General features: G+C 32.6%; 1 protein-coding gene across 13 annotated transcripts in view; it reads right to left on the bottom strand.

Moving 5' to 3' along the window:
* Nucleotides 1-24,289, bottom strand: part of GRIK2 (glutamate ionotropic receptor kainate type subunit 2) — a 382,225-nt gene that overhangs the window by 153,113 nt on the left and 204,823 nt on the right. For all 13 annotated transcript variants that reach the window (XR_010471027.1, XM_065055283.1, XM_065055287.1 and 10 more), the window contains 1 exon segment: nt 15,257-15,463. Coding sequence is in view for 12 of the 13 variants with exons in the window: in XM_065055283.1 (XP_064911355.1) it covers nt 15,257-15,463 (207 nt within the window). In the remaining variant the exon portion in view is untranslated.

Raw genomic sequence — 24,289 nt, 5'->3', positions numbered from 1 at the left:
ATCTCTACAGACAGTCAAAACCTGACGAGACAGAGGCCTGGATGACTTGTTCTAGTTGGCTATGCTTTTAGCAGGGATTTGGAGTAGGTGATCTCTAGGGTCAATTTCAACCTCAGTTCTTTGATCCTCTAGTGTAAAGGATTTCTCTTTCCAATTCTCTACACACACCTCTGTAACCAAACTGAAATTTCATTTCTTTTCTGAATGCAGACAGAGAAAAAAGTTTGCAACTAGTGAAAATGGACTTGGCATACAGTTTCCTGAAACTTTTTGCAATATTGATGGTTTCCTGTTAAGCTAGAAGTAGTTAAAAAAACAGGTAAAATATTTTTTTAAATTACAAAGACAACCAGAAATCGAGCAAATATTACAAGAATTTATATAGTAAAACATGGTATCCGTCTCATTTCTCTTATGCCTGTATTACTGATTTACAGTAAGGAATTAAAAGAAAAGGGAAAATATTCATATCATATGGTTACACTACAGAACAGTTTTCTTAAAGATGTATCAAATTGATAAATTTAAACATTTAAATATAGCTAATAATTCAACAAAAGTTCTAGAGATAACATATCAAGTTACATACAGGACTATTAAGCCAAGAATTGAAATGTGCTACTTCTCAGTCTCATAAAATATGGTTGGTACACTAGCACTGGCTGGGCTTTCCTGACTGGCACTTTTTTCTTTATTACTATACAGTAACAGTAATATAAGTATAGATCTTAGACTAGTTTTGCTTTTACATTTTGAAATTATTAAATATTACAGGATATAACTCTTTTGGGGGACAGAAGGATCATTTTCAAACTAATTTGAAAATCATAAGACATGGAGTGACAGGGCAGAATGCTGTACATGACATTTTGAAAAACCTCAATTGTTTTTCTATGCAGGCAAGCTAGGTTTAAAAACTAAAAAAGACAATCAGTTACCATGCATTTGAAGAATCACTTGAGGATTTGTATATAGACTTTGATACATTTCTGACAAGACACTTACTCTAGAATAAGTGTAGCATTCTCTACAGTATCAACCCACAGAAACCTAACAAAATACGTCTATGTAAGTCTTCTCTTTTTCGGGAAAAATCCATACTGTCTCAGACACAACCTATTTTCCATACTACAAACACTTTACTTCCAATAACAGATTATTGTATATACTTCTAAAGCAAAAGAAGAAGAAACAATAAAAAAAAAAATCTTTCTTCATGTATAATACTTCTCATTTCTCTAAGCTTGACATTACAGCCTTAAACAAAAACTGTAACTGTTTTTGTTTGTTTGTTTTTAATTACATTGTTTCTATATCTAAAACATTGTATCAGTATGTCACTTATTTATCCAACACCCTGAGTAAAAAAATCTAAGAAATACCTATTCTGTTTCACAGTTTCTACGGGTACTTTATGAGTACCATGCCCCACACATCTGCACAGAAATATGTATTCATTCTTTACAAGCACCTACATGCAGTTATTGGTATGCATGTGTGTGTGTATATGTATATTTGTTTCACACTAATATACATTCTCAGGAAAAGAAGTTACTCATCTTTCAAAGTTACCACACATCACTGCTTGTCAGACTTCCAGAGATCAGGAAATAGCAGAATAAAACTTGACTGTGCAAGCCAAATTCAAGTCGTTGTAACAAAGTAGCATGATTTTCTTCCCAACACTCGTTTGCTGTATTTCGGACTTAAGGCTGCACCATCAGTTTCTTTTTTCTTTTTTAACCTGAATGTCCAACTTTTTTATAATTTTCTTAAACAAATGAATTATATTTGATGTTAGAACAATAACAGATCAGAATTGATACCTGTCTCCGTTTCTCAGTTCCCCAAACAGTATGGCTGAGGTTATATTTTGGACATAATTCCCAGGGACACATCTCCTGCCACCACATCCTGAAACTGTTTTAATAAAATGTTGTTTTGCTAAAATTCAACATCCTCCAGCTTTTCAAAACATTTTTTTTTTTTAGTAGCAGTAATGATATTAAGAATTCATTTGGTTGTGTTAATTGTGAAAAAAGTTATTTAGTAGTGGTTAAAATTGTGAATATCAAAATTAGAAAACTATAACACCCTAATTATAAAACACATTACTTAGGCATGCTATATTTAAATGAACAGGAAGGCAACATTCACCTACCCCTCATCTCAAGAAATTTCAGATAAACAGCCCCCTGAGTACAGATCACCAGAAAAATTCCACAGATCTCAGAGCACTTATTGAGAAAACCCTGCTGTGAAAGTCTCCTACCAATTCCGATGTCAAATAACTTAAGAATGTACTTAAAATCTTTCATCCAGTTTCTTTGGAAAACATGGGACATGTTTCAGCTCAAAAGATCATGTAATTAATAGCATTTATGACTGCTAAGAAAACGTGTATGTATTATTATTCTCTATATCTTACCTTAATAGAAATATTGCTGGACCTTGCTTTACTAAATGCAGACTGTGTGGAAGTTCCTTGCTCTTTGGAAAATAACTGCTCATTTTCAACTTTTCTTTTCTTGAAAACTATATCTTCAGTCTATCCTGCACTTGAAAACAGTAACACATTCCCCTGCCTGCAATTTAATAGGGAATTCATAAACACACTTCTGCTATGCTCCTCACTGAATTAATATATATCTTTTGCACACTTGACTTAAGCTTCTGGCTTATGATTTCTTTTACATTTTAGATTACTGAGGGTTTATTTAAATGACCCTCGCATTGGGACATTCACGGCCTCATGCGATACTGCCTGCTATACTCTTATTCGCAGTTTTATTTCCTGCCTAACATTTACTCTGAGTTAGGGTCTGTTTGTACTTTTTTCCACAGGACTATCACATATAGCTTTATTAGAGTAACTAAGTAGACATGCAAATTAAGTATCATCTTGTGAATATAGGATCCAATGTTTGGCTGTTGGTTTGAAATAGTAGTATAGTTGTAGTTGCTGATAATTCCAGTCATGTAGAAGATCATCTCTTTGATCTTTCACCTTAAAGCAAACAAATAAAACAACAACAACAAAAAAAAAGAGTAGATGCATAGTATGGGATATTTGAGTGTATTACATCAGCAAATTTAGACATTCAACATAAGAATTTGCAGAGACATTCTCTAAGTCTATATATTCAGTTCGTTTGAAGTGAAAAACAGAAACTCAAGCCACAAAAGAGACACGGTTAGTTCTTTGTCATGGAGACACCTGCTGCTGCTTATTCAGCTTGGGACAAATGACACTGGAAATAAAAAGTCAAAACACTTGAAGTTATGGATAAATGAATTAGCAATTATACTGAAAGTCACAAAAACCACAAGTGATATTTTCTGGCATTCTACAAATTATCATAATAAATTATCCTATAGACCCCAGGACAAATTTGGCACAGGAATTAAATGTTACTTTAATGAGGAAAAAAAGTATGAAAACAATAATAACTGGAAGATATTATGAATATTTAAAATACTAAACATGCACATGAAAAATACATTACAGGAACTTAGCAGTCAAAGAATCATGGATACTATTTTGTGACACAGAATATCTGGAAGGAGTTGCAATATTATTTTTAAATATTAAATAATGTGAATTTGTAACTTTGTTTAAAGAGACGGTTATGCTGACAACATAACTTAACAAGTGTAACTGATAATGATTACTGGAAATTCAAAGAATGGTTCAGCATAGAACAGTAATGCTTAATCTGCAAGGTAAAAAAAAGTGCACCAAGAAAGAACAATGCACTCAGAACAGATGGCCTTCAAATGGCTAAACAGAAAAATCGGGAGACAAATTATAAACAAAATAAAAGACAGCTATTTTAAGCATATACAGAGAGTACAGAAAAAAAAAAAAAAGATAATTGTGCCCTTTTTTTCTAGTATTTTTAAAGAGGGTAGGAAAAATAAAGTAGAATGCCAAGATACTAGAAAATAACATAAAAGAAAATACAGCAAAAAATCAGGTACCATCTATCTATATTCACAAGAGTTGCTGGTTCAAGCAAAAACTATACCATAATGGCAGACCTGCCATAACACTGCATGGTTTATGGAATGTTACACCTCAAAACATTATATCCCCAAAGAATCAGAGTCCAAATATGTGTTATATAAAGTTTAGTGTGGTTAAAATTTTCATCATCTGACACATTAGATTCAGTTGCAGATGCCAGCTTAGATCTAACCAAGTCTCACATATTTTGTAAAAATCTTAGCCTGAGTTTTGTCCTTACAGAAGAGCTGAGACTCCTCTGTAAGTACTATACATTATTTATTGAATGACAATTTAGGTTCCACTTCTGAATGCAAAACTGTTCAATATATCCCATGTAAACTCATTAAAGGAATGGAGTAATTATTATATAACGTATGAAAGCTTTCTATAGCTGAACCAGGACTCGGATTGCAGGCACAACAGGCAGGGTCCTCTTTAGATGCTGGCCATAGTCGAAGAGAGCGAGACCCTCATGATATCCCACTTTTATAGGGTATATGATGTGGATGGGATGAAATACTTAGTTGGTCAGTTTTAGTCACCTGTTCTGTTTGCCTCTCCTTGCAAATACACCCCTCTCACTTACTGGATGTGTGTTTTTATCAGTGACCTTGCATTCCATTGTTTCTGTTTAAAAAACATGTAGCCAGCTTCAGAAAAGTGCAGTTGCTTATAAGAACTTAGCTGAAAGGAAAATTCATTAAAAGAGAAACTGATCTTGTTTTTAACAAAACCAGGACAGTAATGAAATCTGTAATGAGCAAAGACTTGGAAACTCCAAAATCAAGATAGATTTATGGATTCCGGGGGTGAAAACTATTCAAAGACAATTAAACCATTATAGCCTCTGCTGAGCTGCATATTTATCTTCCTCTCAATTATATTCATTCAAACTAAAACCCAATGAGTTGTTTGTGAGTGCTCAGAATTTAGTCTATGTTGTTATATATTGTATACTGAGCTGAGATTTCTTCAATGTATTAAGGACATAACACTAATATGTTTCCCTGGAACACAATTTATTAGATTATGTTTTACCTAAAATGCCACCATTTTCAAAACAAGTTTTCCTCAGCCTTGCTTTCAGACCTTGAGACCCTTTCTCTGCAGGCATGCCACCTTCCTTTAAAAAATGTATATGCAAAGAGTTAAGAACCAACATCAGTTGTTTGTGAAGAAAGACTCAAACAATGGAAAATCTTTGTGACCCGAGCCTAGATATTAACTCAAGGTTTTCAGAATAGCAGCTGGTCAGAATCCATACAAAACCACTCCACCTGCACTGCACAGGTTTAGAACAATGAAGATTAACCCACGCCAATAACCACAATAACCTGCAATGGAAAAGACCACACTGATCCTCCATGGGATAAGCACACGTGTTTTGCACAAACAATGGTAAGTGGTTAGCCTACCACTTAATATAGATTATTTGATTAATACACACAACAGTGTTGTAACATGTCTAAACCCCGTCTTCCTCAATATCACAATCCCCAAGCTTTAGGTTGGGGCAATGTCTGTGCCTTGCTTAAGAAAAAACCTTTGTAATTCTGGACTTCGCCCATGTCTGTCTCCTCAGGCAGCAGTGGAGTTCCAAGGTAAAAGTGTGGGTTTGAGTCTCACCATAAACAGAGGCACACTAGTGGGTTTGAGTCCCACCAGAACTCCAGGTGCATTAGTGGGCTGGAGCTCTACTAGAAGCTCTACTCCCACTGAAATTCCCTTGACAGAAGCTTATAAGCCTGTTATATTATCTACTATATCTGCATGATCACTGAGTCCTTCCTATTATTCATTAAAGATCACTTATCTTTGCCACCTCTAACAGCAGTACTTACATTCTCTCCTCTTTCTTGCATATATCCCTTAGCCTGAATAATCCTCATCATAAGAAATTTAAAATAACTATTTGTGAATACAATTTGTGTTGATAAGTAAAATTATGCATCATATAAACTGCCCCATCAACTCAAATAATGTATTCTCACAAAACAAACAAACAAACAATCAAACAAACAAAATTATTAAGCCTATGTTTGAATGTGAAACTGAAGTACACGAAATTTGTCGTGTTTTTTTTCATTTTTATAATTAATAGGTACATTACTCCTCAAGTAAAAATTGACAAAACCCATGCTGTTTTATCTAAGAAACAAGAAAATTAATTTAAACCAAAATTTGTAAGATAATTTATGTTATTCTATTAGCCTAATAAAATAAAAAAAAAAATTCATCGAATTATACAACCAGACGAAGGAAGATAGTTCTATCCAAACAGCTTAAATGATCTATTTAAAGGTACAGGAAAATTAGGAACACAAAAAAATCCCTCTTGTTATGAAGCTACTGTTAGCAAATTATTATTTTCTTTCCTAATAGATAAAGATTCTCAGATAGCTGGTTTTCATGTTTTAATTTCTCATGCTAATGCTTATTTGTTCCAGCTCCTAACACGAACATGGTAGATGACCAGGATAAAGAAAACAAATAATTGGAAAATAGCATCATTCATTCAGAAAGTATTTTACTGGCTGTAATACTTAAATATATATATATATAAACAAATAAAAATAAGAAAATAAAAAAGCTACTCTATGAATACTGCAGCAAGTGTGGGACAAATATAATTTTGTAAAGACAGGTTATAACCACATGATTGCTTCAAGCAAGACCTAAGTATGACCTAGCAGCAAAAGGCAGATGCCGCTTTTCTGAGTTGGGCTGTAGCTTGTGACATGCTCTAAGGTATCGCTGTATTTCCAGTTCCTGTTCCATCAATGAAAGGGTCTCCCACAGGTCTTACACCTGCCAGTACTGTGTGGGTGTGTTAGACATTTTAAGGAAGCTCAACTGGCACCAGGCACTTGAATGTAGGCTACTTGCTTAATCCATAGCAGTTTAAACTCCCATCACAGACACTGAAGGTCTAATAAATGGATGGTGGAGTCAAGAGAAATTCAGCTGACAAAGTTCTAGAAAAGTGTTTTGTCTTCCTGTATATGTTTACTGCTTAAAAGATACATTGGGTAGCCAACCTACACTCAAATGCACTGCTCTGGAATAGCAAAGATGTTCTCTGTCACATCTGCTGCTTTATGCAGATGTACTTGAGATCATGGAGCATCTAACTTGAGTTACTCCATTGAACACAGCTTTAGAAGATAAGTCAAATTTACCTCTCAGCTGTGGCATGATTGTTTTTGCTAGGTCTCTACTGGCTAAAACAGAAGCCTATGTATCCGTTGCTCCAATAGCCACCTTTTATCAGAACATTTATTTAGGCATTTTAATCCTGAACTAAGTCTCTCACAATCTGTCTTCCACTCCGAGGTACAACATTCTAACCCATGGAATTGGACTCAAGATTGAATTGATGTTATGAGGCGTGATATGAGAGATCAAGTAGGTTCTAAAAATGTATCTGAAAACAAAGAAAAAAAATAAAGAAAAACAAAGGAAAAAAACAAAGGAAAAAAAAAAAAAAAAGGAGTCCATATAAAAATCCCCCATCCTCTTTGAGAACATCTGCAATTATTAGTCACTTTTTTTTTACATAGTGACACTAAGAATAAAGGTGGGTATTGTCAAAAAATAACCTTTCACATCTATTACACACAAGCTGCCCTTGTTTCATTAAACTACCACATTGTTTACCTTCTCAAATTCCACACTTTTCACAGATAAACCTCATTTTTTTAAACGAGTCAAAATCAACAAGACTGATGTAATGTTAATTATTTCAGCAAATTTGTTATGCGCAGAAGTCAGTAATCAAAATTGTATCTATTTAATATGTTAACAGACACAAATCAAAGATAGCTCTTCTCTGAATAAACAAAATCTGCCCAGGATTACCAGAGCTTTAGAATAGTACTAGTTCTAGGGAAAAAATATGTGCATACTTAATGGGCCTAACGCAGTTTCATTTTAAAGGAAGACAGAATAGGATTTTGTTTTTCATAATATTGATTATTAATTGCAAATTTCAATACACAATTTATTTGTAAGAAAAGTAAGATCTCTTTTTTAAACTGGTTCACATGATGCATTGTACTTAGGTTTTCTATAGCTAATATATTTAAAGAAAGAAAAGCTCTTCAAAACCAAGAAATATTAAAAAACCTCTGCAAGTAGTATACTTAGAATAAAGAAAGCTTTTCCACCTCAAAAATGCAGAAACACATTTTTTATAAAGCCAAACTTTAAGAACTAAACTCTAAACTGTTACCAAATAAAATACTGCAATTGCATGCACCCAGTTCCCCCTTCTCAGAATGCAAATAAGTACCTCTGTGAAAAACATGTAAAAAAATGGCAACTTAATCAGTGCTCTGAGTTTCTTTTGGTCTGGGTTTTTTTTGTTTTGTTTTGGGGTTTTTGCACAAGTAAATGTCCTTTCACAAAAGTTGCAGATGCTGGTGGAAAGATATCTTACTCTGAAGCTGATTCGTTTTCAGACAAGTGTTACCAATAGACTAAACATTTTTTTTCAGTGCTTGATCTGTTATAATTATGTTAATATACTGTTAGTAGCATCTGTTCTAAGGAGCTTAAAATTAATGCTACAAGTATAGAGAACTAAGACAGGGAGAATATTATCAAAATCTAAGTAATATTTTTTTTTCCTGTAGCAAAAATATTTTGCTTGTTTATTCAAGTAAAGTAAAATGTAAAATCTGTGTATCTTTGCTTGTTATCTCACCATTGACATGATATAGTAGCAGAGAAAGAATTTTTCCTAAGATAGCAGGTAAAACCTTCTGTCCTAGGATTCTTTTATTTTATTGAAGTCAAAAATTTCCATGACAACAACAAGAAGTCTTTACCCAACTCTTCTAAAAAGAAAATCACTAAGAGCCCAAGTTGACTGATGGTCAATGTATGATCCTAAACTCAATATCTGATCCCAAAGTTCTAATTTTATCATCACTTCTTTTAATTAAAATTTGAATAGATTTTGTTTCACTTTCTATATATAGTATCAAAACCAGAAAAACAAATTTCAAAGAGAAATTAACTTACCATTAATTGATTGAATAATCCCTGCCAAAAGAATTTCTAATGAAAAAATTGTTTTGATAACAGCAGTTACAGTTAGTAATTTATCTTAGCTAGGAAAAAAACAACCAGCCAACCAAAAAAACCCCAAACAAAACAAAAACAAAAACAAAAAAAAAAAACACACACACACACACAAAAAAACTACTCTAGGATTCATTTCAAAGTCAAATTACCTGTTGAAAAGTGAACAATTGTTACTAACAGTTTCTGCAGAACACAAAAATAAAATATCGAGGACTTTTAATTTTAGTCTCTTGATTCAAACAGGAGTAGTGATATGGAAATGAAGCGCTTACAACAGCACTGATGCAGAACAACAAGAGAAAAGCATGCATGTAAAATGTTAGGCCAAACCAGTGAGGAACATGGAGCTCAAGAAATGGATTCATTAACATCTTAGAAGACAGAAACAGGGTTGTTGCTGCAGGCCAATGTACTAAAGAAAGGTCTGGCCTACAAGCTATTTTACTGTTTGGGTGAGAAAAGAAATAAAAGGTTAATTTTCCAAGATTTATAGAAGATGTGATGGGAAGGGCAAATAAAGAGGAGGACATCTAAAATAATTGCTATATGGTCTTGAACTTTTATGAGAATGTTGGTATTAGGAATAGGGACAAGAATGAAGGAATAAAAAAGACAAGTAAAGATAATGACATCAGTTTTGGTGACATTCAAACTGAATTTGAAAGTAAGATAGTCAAGATGAACATTAAGAGAAGTCTGAGATGCAAGTTTAGGTAGAGAAAGACAGGTCAGGGAAAAAAGGTAGATTTTTGCAGAAATTAGTTAGAATGACATCTGCGTTATGATATGTTCCTATTTATTTTTAGCTTTTGATATATCATTATGTGATCATGTGGTTAATTTATACTATGAATAAATGGAAAATATGTTAAAGAAGGAGAAATAACCATTTCTGGATCTAAATTGATAATTTTGTAGCTGTTAATGGGGTGGTCATAAATATTGAAAAAGGCTGATGCAGGAGAATGTTCTAAATTTAAGGTCTAAATAGTTTGAAACCTTTTTTGCAAATCCTATGTAACTATACTGCTTCACTGTTTTTCTCTCAGCACCAGTTGAACGCCTCATTAGCAGTGCACTCAAATCTTGAAATATAAAAAGGCATTCTCTGGAGAATCTTCTGGTTTTTAAATCTCTACTTCTCTCATATTTCAGGGCTTTATTCTTTTTTTCTTTTTTTTTTTTTCCTAATGCCTACTTGTCTACTTAGTTGATATATCTGTTTAAACTATGACATCTATAGTATTTGTAAAGAAATATGAAATGAATGACAGTTCACACCCATAATGTTGTCCACTAAGGAAGACAGATAAACAACTCTGCTGAAGTCATGGATTTTCCAAATTCAGATAAGTAAGGTAAAACATGTTTCTAAAGTCGTTACTGACATTCTGCCTCTGGTTTATTGATTATGGTTTCCTGCAAAACATTCTTATTATATGAACATAATGATGATGACTAGCACAGCAGCCCTTAGCAAAAATCTAGGGAGTCTTGCAAAAAGCAGCAAAGTCATTCTGAGAAATATAGAAATGACAAGGTGATGTAGATGAAGATGTTACAAAACAGTGATGCTCTATGGAGAAGTATTTTGAAAGTGAACTAATAAAATTGTTCTATAAGTAGTAGTATGTAAGTGTCAGTATATTAATCAGTAGAAGTTCTATACATAGCTTTGAAAATGTTGACATTAGACCGGTGCTTTTGCTAATACAATGAGACAGCAATAAAGCAGATATGGTAATCTAAAGAGCACTGACAGACCACAGGTTTTATTGTCCAGTATGTATAATGTTGGTGTAAAAAGACAGAATGCTTGATCTTCTATTTTTTTTTTTCTGCTAAAGAGTCTCTAACTCCCTGTTACTTGCAAATTTTCTGAGATTTTGATTAATGAAAGAGACATGGCTAAACTGTCCTGCGTTGTATTGAAAATCTCAACTATCAAATCTTTTGCATGAAAGTTACATGGAAGAAGTCTGTATCTACCCTTGAGGAGAAGAGGCAAGAGAAGTTCTTAGCCTTCCCTTATGAGGCTTTATACAACAGGACTTGCTATAAGTATGAAGAGTTCAAACAACATGATGAAAGTGATTTTGAAAAGAGAAGAAAGAAAAGAAAAAGATGGAAGAAACTTTAATTACTTTGTTCATATAGATTTTTCTTTGTTTCAAATAGGTAGCAACCAAAAATCCATATAGTTGTTTATACAAAGGTTTTTTTCACTTCTACACAGTAATAAAAAGAGCTTGGTTCTAGTACTTCAAGAACATAAGGACCTTAAATTAGAAGGGGAAAAAAATTAAAAAAAAAAAAAAAAAAAAAAAAAAAGAGTTATTGGAAGAATGTGTCTCTGGAAACATTTTAAACTGATTACAGAAACATTTGAAACTATCCTCTTATTGAAAGAATAAAAGACCACTACTGTTTTTATAAATATAAACATTTTCTATGTAAACATTTATTAGTAAAAAATTGATTTTAAAAAATTCAGAGGTTACTGAAGTAAAACACAAAGCTATGTCTCAAGATAATTCAAATTAAGTAGTTTTCCAATTACCCAACTGCGTGTCTTAACTTCCTCCAAGCTGAAAATCCTATTCATATATGAAGAAAAGTTCCCATTTAATCCTCACATATAATAAGATAACAGTTATTATCTAAAAATTGGACCTTTTCTATAATTATTTCTGAATCATCAAAGATCTGCAAGCCTTAAAGTCTATTCGTAACGCATAAGCTTTGTGCTGTAGAAGAATCATTCAAACAAAGAGCCAAGGGGAGGTAAAAAAAAAGGTTATTTTTAATGGTGGAGAAAAAAAAAAGGTTATTTTTAATGGTATGTAATAGTAAAAAATTACTTCCCAGTAGGTTTTACACTTCCACTTATATCTCTGGGAACATATAAAATAGTAATATCTGCCTGTTTTAGAACCCAACAACAGGAATGCTTTGAAGTAATTTTGGACCAGTAAAGTAGAATGTGTAACAGAAAAAAAAAAAGAAAAATCTATTTTTATTCTATCTGTACCTGCTAGATATAGGGGAACATAATTTACGCACTCACACTATACAGCTCATACAATATGACATAGTGCCATAACAACTTTTAGCACCACAGAACAACTTGAAAACTCCAGAATATATAATTCAGTTCATAACCAATAAATCTGGCCCTGAACAAAGTTCTTGAATCAAAGACAGCAAGTCAATCTAAAGAATACTTCTTTATGAAAAATGCATCTGTAAAGAAGAGAGATACCTGGATTTTAGCTCCATCTCCCCAACTATCTGGCACCATTGCCTTGAATTAACTAGACAGAAGTGTAAAATATTCCATGAAAAATTGTGGAAAATAAATCAGTCTGCTTAACTGTGAAATCCAATTTAAAGTGTTTTTGTAGGGAAATCTCATCTGTATTTGCTGTTCTAGTGAATATTTATCTTCCATTTGTAGCTATAGGGACTAGAAGAATTCATTGTCTTTCAGTTGTCAAAGGGAAGGAATCACTGAAGTTATTTTTCAATGTCAATATTAATAATTTATTCAAAAGGAAACTTGTAATTGTTTGTAGACCAATATTAGAATGATGGTATATGGGAACACTGAGTAAAGCAGTCAAAGAAAGAAGAAATGCAAGTAAACTATGGGAAAGGAGACTGAAAACACACAAAGCCTGATGTAAAGTCTTCACCCTCTGTTCACATTGTGGAATTTCAAGCCTGCGACTGACATGCTTTGCTGATCTCAGTTCAGATAGTATTATCTTTATTTCATTTACACTTTTGAGTCCAATCAGTGATGGAAAGTGACTAAGCACAGATTTAAACAGTTTATTTAAAAATTTATATTCTATTCCATACATTTTATCTTTATATAAATTGTGCATCTTCCTATCTGCACACATAATGTATGGAACTTTTCCATTTCATTTATTCTTTAATTACACATGCTACAATCTACCCTTCTAAAGCTCTGTACTACAGTATCTTTACTTTCTGAACTTAAGTGACTGACAATTAAACAAGCAGATAAAAATAAAATCAATTCTAAAAATAATTTTCAAACAGACGTAACTACCATGTTAACTTTCAGAATTCTGTCTCTATTCTGTAGTCCATCTATTTTAATTAGAAACTCAGGTTGAAAACCATAGACAGAATCATTTCACCTTTCCAAAATAAATATTGAGTTTACTACATTACTTTATATAAAAAAACCTTTGTGACACTTTAAAAATCTTCTTTAAAGGAAAAGAAAGTCTGAAAATCTAAGTTAATAGGCCAAGTGAAGTACTATTAATAACTATATGGAAACATCAAATGTGGTAACTGTCTATTTGGAATTCTCTAAACTTTTGTGCAACTGTTCTGAGGTGAAAATTGTTGCTTGCTAATAAAATGTACCATGTACACACAAGTAAAGGGCACAAATGCATAAATAAATTGCATTCAAATCAATTAGAAAATAAAAACAGATGAGACCAGAGAAAACTTTAATAGAAAATTTCAACTACTGAGAAACTGAGGGAGACCAGAGAAAGTTATGATCCAGGTTAAGAAGTTGGATTACATTTTCCATGGTGCACTAAGCATAGTATCTAAACTTTTTTGACTCTTAAGTAAGCATCATTTCAAAGCCAAAATAAATTTTAATTTAAGCTTAGGTATATGTTATCTACAGGAAAAAAAAAAAGAATACATGTTCCATTCTGTATTGTCAAGAGGAAAGGATTGGAAAAGCTTCTGTTTCATGTATTTTACTGCTGCATCTTCTTGAAATGCTTTTTTTTCAAGATTATATTACTGAAAAGCTTAGGAAACCATGCTAGTGCTTATTCAAGAAAGCTTTAGAACTGCATAATAAAAGCATACCAAAATGTGATTTTTCTCTGCTTCTGAAGAATTATATAAGACATACTTTCACAATATTCACCCTAGTCATGGAAAATTAGTTCCAGATGATGATAGTACCTAACACCCACTGAATAATAGCTATGCATGTCTATGTATTTATACATGTGTGAAACTATGAATGCATAGAGATGGACAGAAAGTCTAGCTAAGTATCTGCTTCTATGTATGTCTACTATGTGCAATACATACACACATTTAAAGATAAATATAATACTCCCACACATTTTTCTTAGAAGTGTGAAGCTAAGCATAATCAACACCTGTTGCAACAGCTATACCAGATTATTTACTAAAAAAGCACAAAGATAACAACCCTTCTAGTAAATATGAATATTTTGATTAGTACATGTTCTGCTCAACTGCTGAAATCTTAAGGCAAATTGAGTCAAGATTAGTGAATATTTTTCTTCAAGTTATTAATCCTGTTTCTGCCATCTTCAGGAGATTTCACTTGAATTAGGTATCAAATAGTCTCCCCTTGTTCCTATTTTAAGTGACAGTGATGTGCAGAACGTTTTCTGCACGAACATTTCTCTACATCGAGCAATTGCTCAAATGCCAAAAGGGACAACAATGTAATTTTCAAATTGACTAAAAAGTTTCTAAGTGACTAAATTCAACTAGCATGACCAACTGGGAAAGCATGTTTTGAAGGACACAAAGCAAAGTCTGCCTTACTCATTCACATGTAATTTTAATGGTATCGGGCACACATTGCATTATTTTACTGCTTCAGTGTATGTTGATATTTTTGTCTCATTGTTTGCACTTTATTGTTAATGTTTCAAGAAGATGTTCCTCTTTTTCATGTGTTTACACGACATACACAGAAATTTCTCTAAGACAAAGTGTCAGATCCACTATCAGAAGGGGCCCAGCTTGTATTGATTAATGAAGACATATGTTTTGTCACCAAAAAAAAAAAAAAAAAAATTGTTTTCAGAAATAAATCCTGAATACTGTCTACTCTGAATTTTGATTTAAGCATATCACATTGAGGAGCTAAAACAGTTTGGCAGAAACAAACACTGCCTATAGGCAAAACAGAGATGCAGAGTAGTCTTTGTTTAACAAATAAATTCTACATTACAGAAGCCATTCATGTGACTCTATTTGCATTACTTCTCTAAACATCTGAATTTTCCAAAACAGTGCTATTCAAATGGCATTATCATAAAAGTTTTGCAATTTATAAAGATGAAATCTAAATGGATAGTAGAAAACTTCAAAAATTTAACTTACATGATCAATTAGTTCACGAACCATTCCATTCCACTGTCCGCTGGCATCTTCCTGGGCTCCATATTTTCCATCCTCCACCAGTCTAATCTCATAGGAAAATCCGAGGATAGTAGACAGCTCTCTGAGGAGGTCAATGCAATAACCTTCAAATCGATCATTTCCATACAAGGGTTTGTCAGACTTCTTGAACATAACATATGGCTCTTCCTGCAAAAGTTAAAAAGGCAGAACAGATAATGAGTGTTCATACACCTTTCTTTTCTTTTTAACATAAAGTCATACACTGTCATCATACCTGTACAAAGAACTAAAATGAAAAGTAGATTCCTTTTAGCTTTTGATTATGTCTGTCTGAAGTCTTTATTTATCTTTAAAATGAAGTTAGTCTATGATATACATTCAATGAAAATTGAATTTCTTATCTTTAAACATTTGTCTTGCTATAATTATTTTAAACTACAATGTGATATTTTTGCATATTGTGATGTGTAAATAAAACAGCAAACAAATTAAAATGTTGACAGCATATTCAAAATTATGGAAAGAAACAACATTTTAGCAAAATACAGGATTTTTTCATCTGTTTCTCGATATGGGATGACCTTCCTCAAATATAAAGCTGAAGGGAAAAAGACAAAAAAACAAATGGCAGAGTTTTACACTACAATATGGTACCAATATTGAAGTTGTATTTCACAGGTTAAATACACAACTCAGTCTCTCCTCATGCTTTAGACAGGCTTTTTTTCATTTTATACAATAATAGAAAAAAAATGAGTGCCAAGTAAGGTAAGACAAATGGTAGTAGATGTAATTACTGCATCAAATACAAGTCACAATGACTAATCAGTTAAACTCTCCAGGGTAACTTAACAAAATTCATACAGCCCTAAATCTCCACGTCAGCACTCAGTGAGGTTAAAGGCACTTCATTCTACAGGCATCTGACAGCTTTAATAAGGACTTGTCAGCATTTCTGATGTAAACAACTATGTTGAGGTGTCCCGCAATTTAAGCATTATATCTGCATAAACCTGGAGCTTTAACATTTAAGATTTTACTCAAAATGCAAAGGAGAAAGCAGAGAGAACTCTTGCTCTTACAAGAAGTGTTCTCAGAGTATGTCTCTTCCCCTGTTGCCCCTTACACTTCTTTTTTTTTTTTCTAAACAAAATGTGCTACTGAAGACTCTGCTGAGATTGTAATTAATATCTTTATACTGGTTAAGGTTATGGTTATATTTTTTTAAAGTATGCCACAGATCTTCATAAATTTGACATGGAACGTAAGGTGAAATAAATTGTCCAGAGAAACTCCTAGAATATTTTGACAGAAACTTTTCAAACAGTAGATAGGCAAATGACTTGAGGAGAGCTCCTCTAGTTGTAATACTGAAAACAACAAAGACTTGACTGAAAACATGGAAGTTGACAGCAATTTAAATGGCAAAGGTCATTGAATGATTCTTGAGAAGCAAAGCCAGTGACAGAACAAAAGCTATGTAAAAAACAGTTGTTAATAAACTGGTATGAAATATGTTGTAGAAAAAAAAAAAAAAAATAACCAAACAAATACTACAGAAAATAATTTTGCAGGTGAAATGAGAATTCCATAAACAAAGCACACTACTGGCCAAGCAGAAGCTATGCTAAGACAAAACATAGTAAGTGTAGAAAAAGAAGCAACAAGACTCAAACATGCATTCTTCAATGAATGGCAACTGAGAAAGGAAAGTATGGAGAAGTAAAATGTAACTCAGTGTGAAGAACAAACAAAAAAGCAAACAAATACAAAGCTTATGCAGGGACAAATATGTAAGTGTCAAAGCAAAAAATACAATGTAATTAGCAACTGATATAAAGGATAAAAAGTTACATTCTAAAATCAAGGATAAAAGGAAATTCTAGAAATTAGTTAATCTGTTGCCCAGCAGGAAGAGAAACCTGTGAAATGACATTGACAAAGACAATCAAACAGTTTGATGGTTTGCCTGTGCTGGTCTTCTCTGAAAAGATTAATGCTGATAAGATAATGTAAAACATTAACACAAGAAACTCATGTAAAAGCGTGTGTACTGAAGGAGGGAAAGATAACTTCAGTGAGTCTTTGAACTTCGGGAAGGTTAGACCAGATATTATAGGAGATTGCATACTAGACTCAATAATATTACACCATGAAATGAGAAAAAAAAAAAAAAAAACAACTGACCTACTTGGACCTGCTTTGTGCAGGAGTTGGAACTGGACCTACAGTGGTCATTTCCCATCAAAACTACTCTATCATTTTATATTTTTGACACTATTAATGTTTCAGTTGCTGTATTTCATTCAATTTTGAATACTGCAATTTAAGAGAAAAAAGAGCCAAGATCTATAAAATAGAATGAGGAAAGATTGAAAGAATATAGGTTGCTCCACTTAAGGAGGAACAGACTGAGAGAGATGGGATAAAAGTCTTCAACACATACAAAGGAACCAGAAAAGTTACTTTTTGTAGAGAGGACAGAAATTAATGGTCTTAAACTTTGGGAAAAAAAAAATGAAGGTTAGAAATTAGGAAGCACTTTATATTGGTAACTATACTTGTCACAGTAGGTTATGTAATAATTTGGAGTGTTTTCTTAGAAGAAAAAGCTAAGCTTAATCACCTCTTGTTAAACAAACAAACAAACAAAGCAACAAAAACCAACCAACAAACAATGAAACACCAAGAAAACATCTACCTGTGGCAACTGTTTCTGATGAGAAAAGAACATTCACCATCTAGAAAGTGAAATCATGACAACTGAAAAAATCATGCATTTCAGCTGTGAGGTTTTGTGTTTTGGGAATTTTCCAAAATGTCTGGAACTTTTTTATCGACAGTAGTTAACTGAAATATATTATTCCATATTGAATTCAGCTTAAATACTCAATAAAATTGTTTAACAACACTTTAAATACTGAAATTTATTCCTGAAGGTGTAAAAAACCCTATTTCAGATGGAAAAAAAACCTCAGACTTTTGCTTTCAAATATAACATTGTATATATGCCTCTCTAAGCATTATGAAATTCCTATGTAGTTAGGAATGCTCACGTACACATATCCTAGACATTTGTTCTCCGAGTTGTTCAGATATTTACAGAGTCACACATCCCCCAATCCCTCTGGAATCTTGACAAGATTCTTGATGACAGTTTTGTTTCTGTCTTCCATTCCACACAATCCTGAACTATATGGGGCAGAATTTAAAAATGTGTGATATCAGGGAGGCAGTATAATTACCAATTCATGCATTTGTGTCTCCTTTACTCAGTAAGGACAGCAGGATTTTCTTCTCTGAGCAATTCAGCTCAGCTATATATTCTTGAATATTTTCCTGTAAGATGATTACAGTAATCCTCAATCACTTTATACGTTCTGCTAACGCTTTTTTACAGTTTGTAAAAAATATATATATATATATATATATATATATATATCTCAACACTTCCTTGGCTTTGACAGGATTTATCCATGATTTATCAGAAAGTGGCTCTTGGCTGTTTCATCTGTGATGTCTTTTATTAATTCCAGAATTTTTCCATAGTTCCCTTCCATCCCACCCCCTTCTCTTTCCCCATGTAATATAAAATGCACATTTTAAATAACAAACATGGCATTTCTGTATTCTGGACAAGTCCATGCAAAGGATCTGCTACATGATTCTTCAAGTTTAAAATTTGTAGTATAGACAAATGTAAAACTTCTTGCCAAGTACACTCTCATGAAAGTCCCTATGCATTAAACATATGATCATCACGGTTTCTTGGTGGATTATCACTTCCACCAATATCCTTCACTAGGACAATTATCATCAATTAGATATATAGAGTATTTAAACTGAGTGATTTGTAAAGATCAGCAACTGATTTATACTTTAATATGGTTCCCAATTTAATTTTCTCCTTCAGCTCCTGAAAATATGACCCTTAAAAGTTACTAGATCACATCAAAAAAAAAAAAGGTAATCAGAAGTATTTTCAGAATGTTGGCAAAATATTATTTAAAATCTTCTAAACAGTTCCAGTTGAAATTAATAGTCTTTCAACCAGACACTAACTAAAATTACTGCAAATAAAGATGTGGTCACAAGGAAGAGTAAAGTAGGGGGTAGGTTAAAAATTATATCTGTAAACAGATGATTAATCCTTGAAAAATACTTATCGAGTAGTATAAAAAAATTACAAAAGTTCATTCAACCATGATATGACCCTGAATTGACAGGTTACTGCTGTTTTCATGTTTTTACGCTGTTTACATGTATTGTTGATAAATAAAGACATTTTGCCTTATTGGTAAGGTGATGTCCTTCTGGCTGCGTAGTGAACTTTAATCACAATGATCCTTTTCAGTGACAGTGAAGCTGAAATAATCAGAAGATGACAGTCATTTTTCATACACTGTCATCAGAGTGGGTAGCATCCTTCTGGATGCAAAAAAGAGGATCACATCAAGAAGAAGACAGATTACATAAAGTCTTTATTTGATATGAATATTTTTTCCAAAGTCCGAAAATCAGATAAGATAAAAATTAGACAGATTGCAAAAAGAAACTAAAATTAGTTAATTTTAAATTTTATTGTATTAAAGACCAGATTAAATGATCAAAATGTTTTCTTCCGAATTATGTGCTAAACTTTCATGAATGTAAACAATTGGTTTTCTCATAATAATTTCTATGATGCACAGCAAGTACACTATCTCCAAAGAATCATATATATACAGTTATATACTTATATATAGGTATGAAACATACAGATTGTTCATTAAGACTTTCAACATGGACATACATATTTTTTAAAAAATTTTGAACTTTCATACTACTCACACTACTCAGGGCTGGTGGGGGAGAGGGTGAAGGGGTGGGGAAGAAAGACATAGAAGCCCTGATGGTGAAAAGAGGAAAACCATCTTTAAAACTGGCTACTGTTAGAACAGAGAATTTTAATTATTAGCTTCTGTTCACCAGGAATACCGGAGTTAAAAGGCTGTCATATCTAATTAACACTTATGTTAGATGTAAGGAATACACAATAGACTTTCACAGTTGGCAGTCAAAATTCAAGTGGGAGAGGTAAAACAATCCACTAGTTACAATCAATTAAAACAATGTAAAGTATTAGATATCTTACTAGTCATTAGAGCCAGGATATTCTCATAGAAGAAACTAAGGCCAGACACAGGAAAACACCAAAGTCGCCTTCCCCCACTATACTATCTATAATAGAAAGAAATTATGAATATCCTTATATTTTCTGAAAGATTCCCTAGTATGACCTTTTGGGTCATGGAACGTGTAGTCAAAATGACGCTTTGATAAATCACGAGCTAAAAAACTCATGAACTCCAGCCATAGTTGTTCTTTTCTGAAGTTTCATTCATCATTTTTGTCAGGCTCCATAAAAAATATGTTTTTCTTTATTTCTCCACAATTCACTCTTAACTTTGGACAGAATTTAAATTAATTCAGTTGCACCCCAACAATGTGCACTAAGTTTCCATTACAGTAAAACAGAACAGGTATGAGAGGATACCTATTGCAAGTAAAACCACTTGACTCAATAAACCACAGAACATGAAATCATTAAACTGTTGCAAAACTGCAGACTATACTAATCTAGTTTTCAGCTGAACAGAAATATACTGTCTTCATGATACATGAAGAATATCAAAGTTATTATTAAGTCTTATGATAATGGAAAGCAAAATATTATTTTCTTATGGTGTATCTGAAATTTTCAAAATACAGGGAGGAAAAAGAAGGAAAAAAAAAAAAGCAAATCCAAGACATGCAACAAATACACAAAGCATTTTCCTAGACTGATGGCCCTTGTACATGAGTGCAAATTCTGGAGCTATAAACTGATCCTCACCACTATGTAAAAGTACATTTTTATTACATTCATTTTAGGAGAAGGGAACTGAAGCACTAGAGAATTATTTGAGAGAAGTTGTTTGGGATGATGCTGTAAACTTGGAACCCAAAAAAAAGTACTTCTTAGTCATTATCTAGAGGTATAAATACACAGCCATCCTACCTTCTACTTTCACCCAGCCAGGAGAAAAGTAGTGTTATTGACCTTTTTCCACTAAATCAAACTTCAACATTTGCTGATCCCACTGCACTCATTCATATACTATGATGCCCTTCAAACCTCATCATGTTTTTCTGATAGCGTCACTTACATTTGAAATACAACCAAGTACTGCAGCTAAGGATATCTCTGGATACCCTAAAAGTTTGAAGGCCTCAAAGGTTATTAGAAGTATACAGACATTATGCTGCATGTCAAGACCAGGGTGGTTTTCAACTTAAACTATGTGTTTTGAGGACCATAAACTATAAAGAAAGTTAATTTACCTTTCTCAGTGGAAAAATTCCTGAAATGCATTAAAGTGGTTTGCTTTACATTTCTGCTACATCTTCAAGAAATTAGTCAGTTTACAGTCTGCACAGGTGGCTGAAGACAGACAAGCGTAACTGAGGCAGGAGTGGAATGAAGTTCAGGAAGGAGAGGGTGTAGACTTGGAAACCAGACATGCTTCTGCACCAAAATTACATGTCAGTAGGTTTCTGAGGAATGATGAAGTTCTGGGAACCCTGATCCCTTTTCATAATAGAGCTATTAAATTGCCTATAAACCAAGGAATAATCTTTCGGTTACCTATAGCATATATTATGCAGAGTTCAAGACAAAAAAAAAGATCACATAGTTCCAGCCTTACTAGCAGTAGATGAATTTACTAAGTGTTATTTATTAGTATTTTTCCTATCAATATATTTTCATCTTCAGTAGACTTAGCCACCACCTAAAAAGCAGGGTTTAATCACAGCTGTAAAGATCTTAATGATTAAAATATAAAGGATGAAAAATATATTCTTCAGAATTTCAGGAGACAGTGTTAAAAATAAGACTGGCATCTTTAAAAGAAGACTGAGTGTTAAAGGAAGCTACAGAGAAAACTGATCAAGACTCCATGACTGGCAGTCAAAAAAAAAACCAAACAAAACATAGAAAAATCACATGAACAACTTCAATAAGAGAATTGCCTTTTAAAAAACAAAATTTTCCAGGCTGAAAAAGGAGGTGAAAGAAAGCTGATAAAGAAGAAAATATGTTTCCAGGAGCTGTAGTATCTTATATTGTTCCTTTGCATTACTGCAAAATGAATATTCAGTAATACACTTTCTGTCCAACAAAAATGTATTTATTAAGTACAAAAATATAGAGTTACAAAAGGAAACTAGTAAACATACTTTCTGCTCTAGAGCAATTTTTGGTTGATTTTGTTATTCTGAGTACCACTCTTATGTCTTCATAGCTGAAAAGAGTTATTGCAATTACCAAAACTTTCACTGAACAGTAAATAAGGTATAAAAGACAATTACAAGTGAGCAATTCATAATACCAGTTAAAAATCCTTGTATTTTTTTTTTATTATTTTATTTAGTTGTGTGCAAGGACAAATGCTTATAAAACACCACTAACCAAAAGTTATCGCCTAAGAGAAACAGTATCCTTGCTTATAGAAAGTAGGTGCTATCGTAATTCTCAGTATTCTACTTCTGTGAGCTTTACCAGTCCCAAATCAGAGATCATTGATAGTATTGCTGTTTACATTTGTGCAGCTTACCTTTTCTTGAGATCACTATTTCAGATAAAGTCATTCAAGTGTATCACTGTATAAAATCAATATGATACATACAGCATATGAACTCAAACCTCAACAACAGGTAGATGTTAAAACATAAACTTGAAATGCCCTAAGTTATTGAGTGTTTCTTATGCAATTTTGCAGGGAATGATCCTTGTTCCAGCATTGTTATCACTGATCTGGAATCAAGTATACGATTGCTAATAAAGTGTGCAGATGGTACAACGGTTGGTTGAGTACTGAGTAATGAAGGAAACAGGTCACTAACAGACAGGACTAGATCCTGGAAAGCAGTAATTCTAGAAGGCAATTAGGAAAAGTGTGAAACATGGTTATGTATCAGTGAAATACTTCAAGAACAATCCTAGGTAGGATATATGGATGTTATATAACAGGAATCTAGGGGATTCAGCAGGATTTGCTAAGATATGTCACTTGATAATTCAGTAGTAGTTATTATATATACGAAATTTGAAAACTTGTTAAGGACAGTGGGAAATAAAAAGACAGACTAATACTATAGAAAACATTCTTTTACTTTAAGAAACTATAAGAGGTTCATTTACATTTTATACAAAAGAAACACAAGAGATTATATGTTTATAAACTTTAATTAATGGTACAAGAGAAAGCTGTGTTAAAAATGTGCTAGTGTTTGCATAACAAGAACTTATGTCTGAAAGTGAGTCAGCTATGTTTCAATTATACATCAAGTATGTATTTTTCAGTTAGCAGAATAAATTAGAAAACATATTTCAGAAGTTTTTCTAGAATTTGTAAATCTTCAAATAAAAACAGACCAAAGTAGCCAAAAAGTTACTCACAGGATAAAATTGTATGGCTTAAGTTACATAAAAGGTCAGAAGCATACTGATATTCGTATCTATATACCTATGAAAAGTCATTCTAGCTTGAAATGTCAATATATAAGTTGGTAGGTAAAAGTTTCTTATTAAAGAATGAAACTGTTGGGAAGTGATTTTTTTTTTATATCTTCAAATTCACAATCATAATGGCAGTAGGCAAACATAGCAGATATACTTCTGGAGAGATTTTTCATTTGTGTTGAAATTAAAATTACTGTTTCAAAATTATGGTGTGGAAATTAGTGAACATTTATTTTTACATAATATGTGTAATCATAAGTAAAAAATACCTCGTTCACCACTGTGAATTTGCCAACAATGGCAATGAAACAGAAGATACTTCTGATCTAGTTAAAATGAATGTTCAATTAAATTTCAGTACGATAAAATATTTCCACTGAGTAGTAAGGTAATAATGACCATGAAAATAAATGTTAAATACTTTTTATTTTCCTTAGAGGTAATATCATGATGTTAGATCAGCAAAT

The sequence above is a fragment of the Columba livia genome, chromosome 3 (genome assembly GCF_036013475.1).
Source record: "Columba livia isolate bColLiv1 breed racing homer chromosome 3, bColLiv1.pat.W.v2, whole genome shotgun sequence".
In the NCBI taxonomy this organism is placed as follows: Eukaryota; Metazoa; Chordata; class Aves; order Columbiformes; family Columbidae; genus Columba; species Columba livia.
Note: the sequence above shows the minus strand (reverse complement) of the source record. Positions and strands in the feature narration are given on the sequence as shown.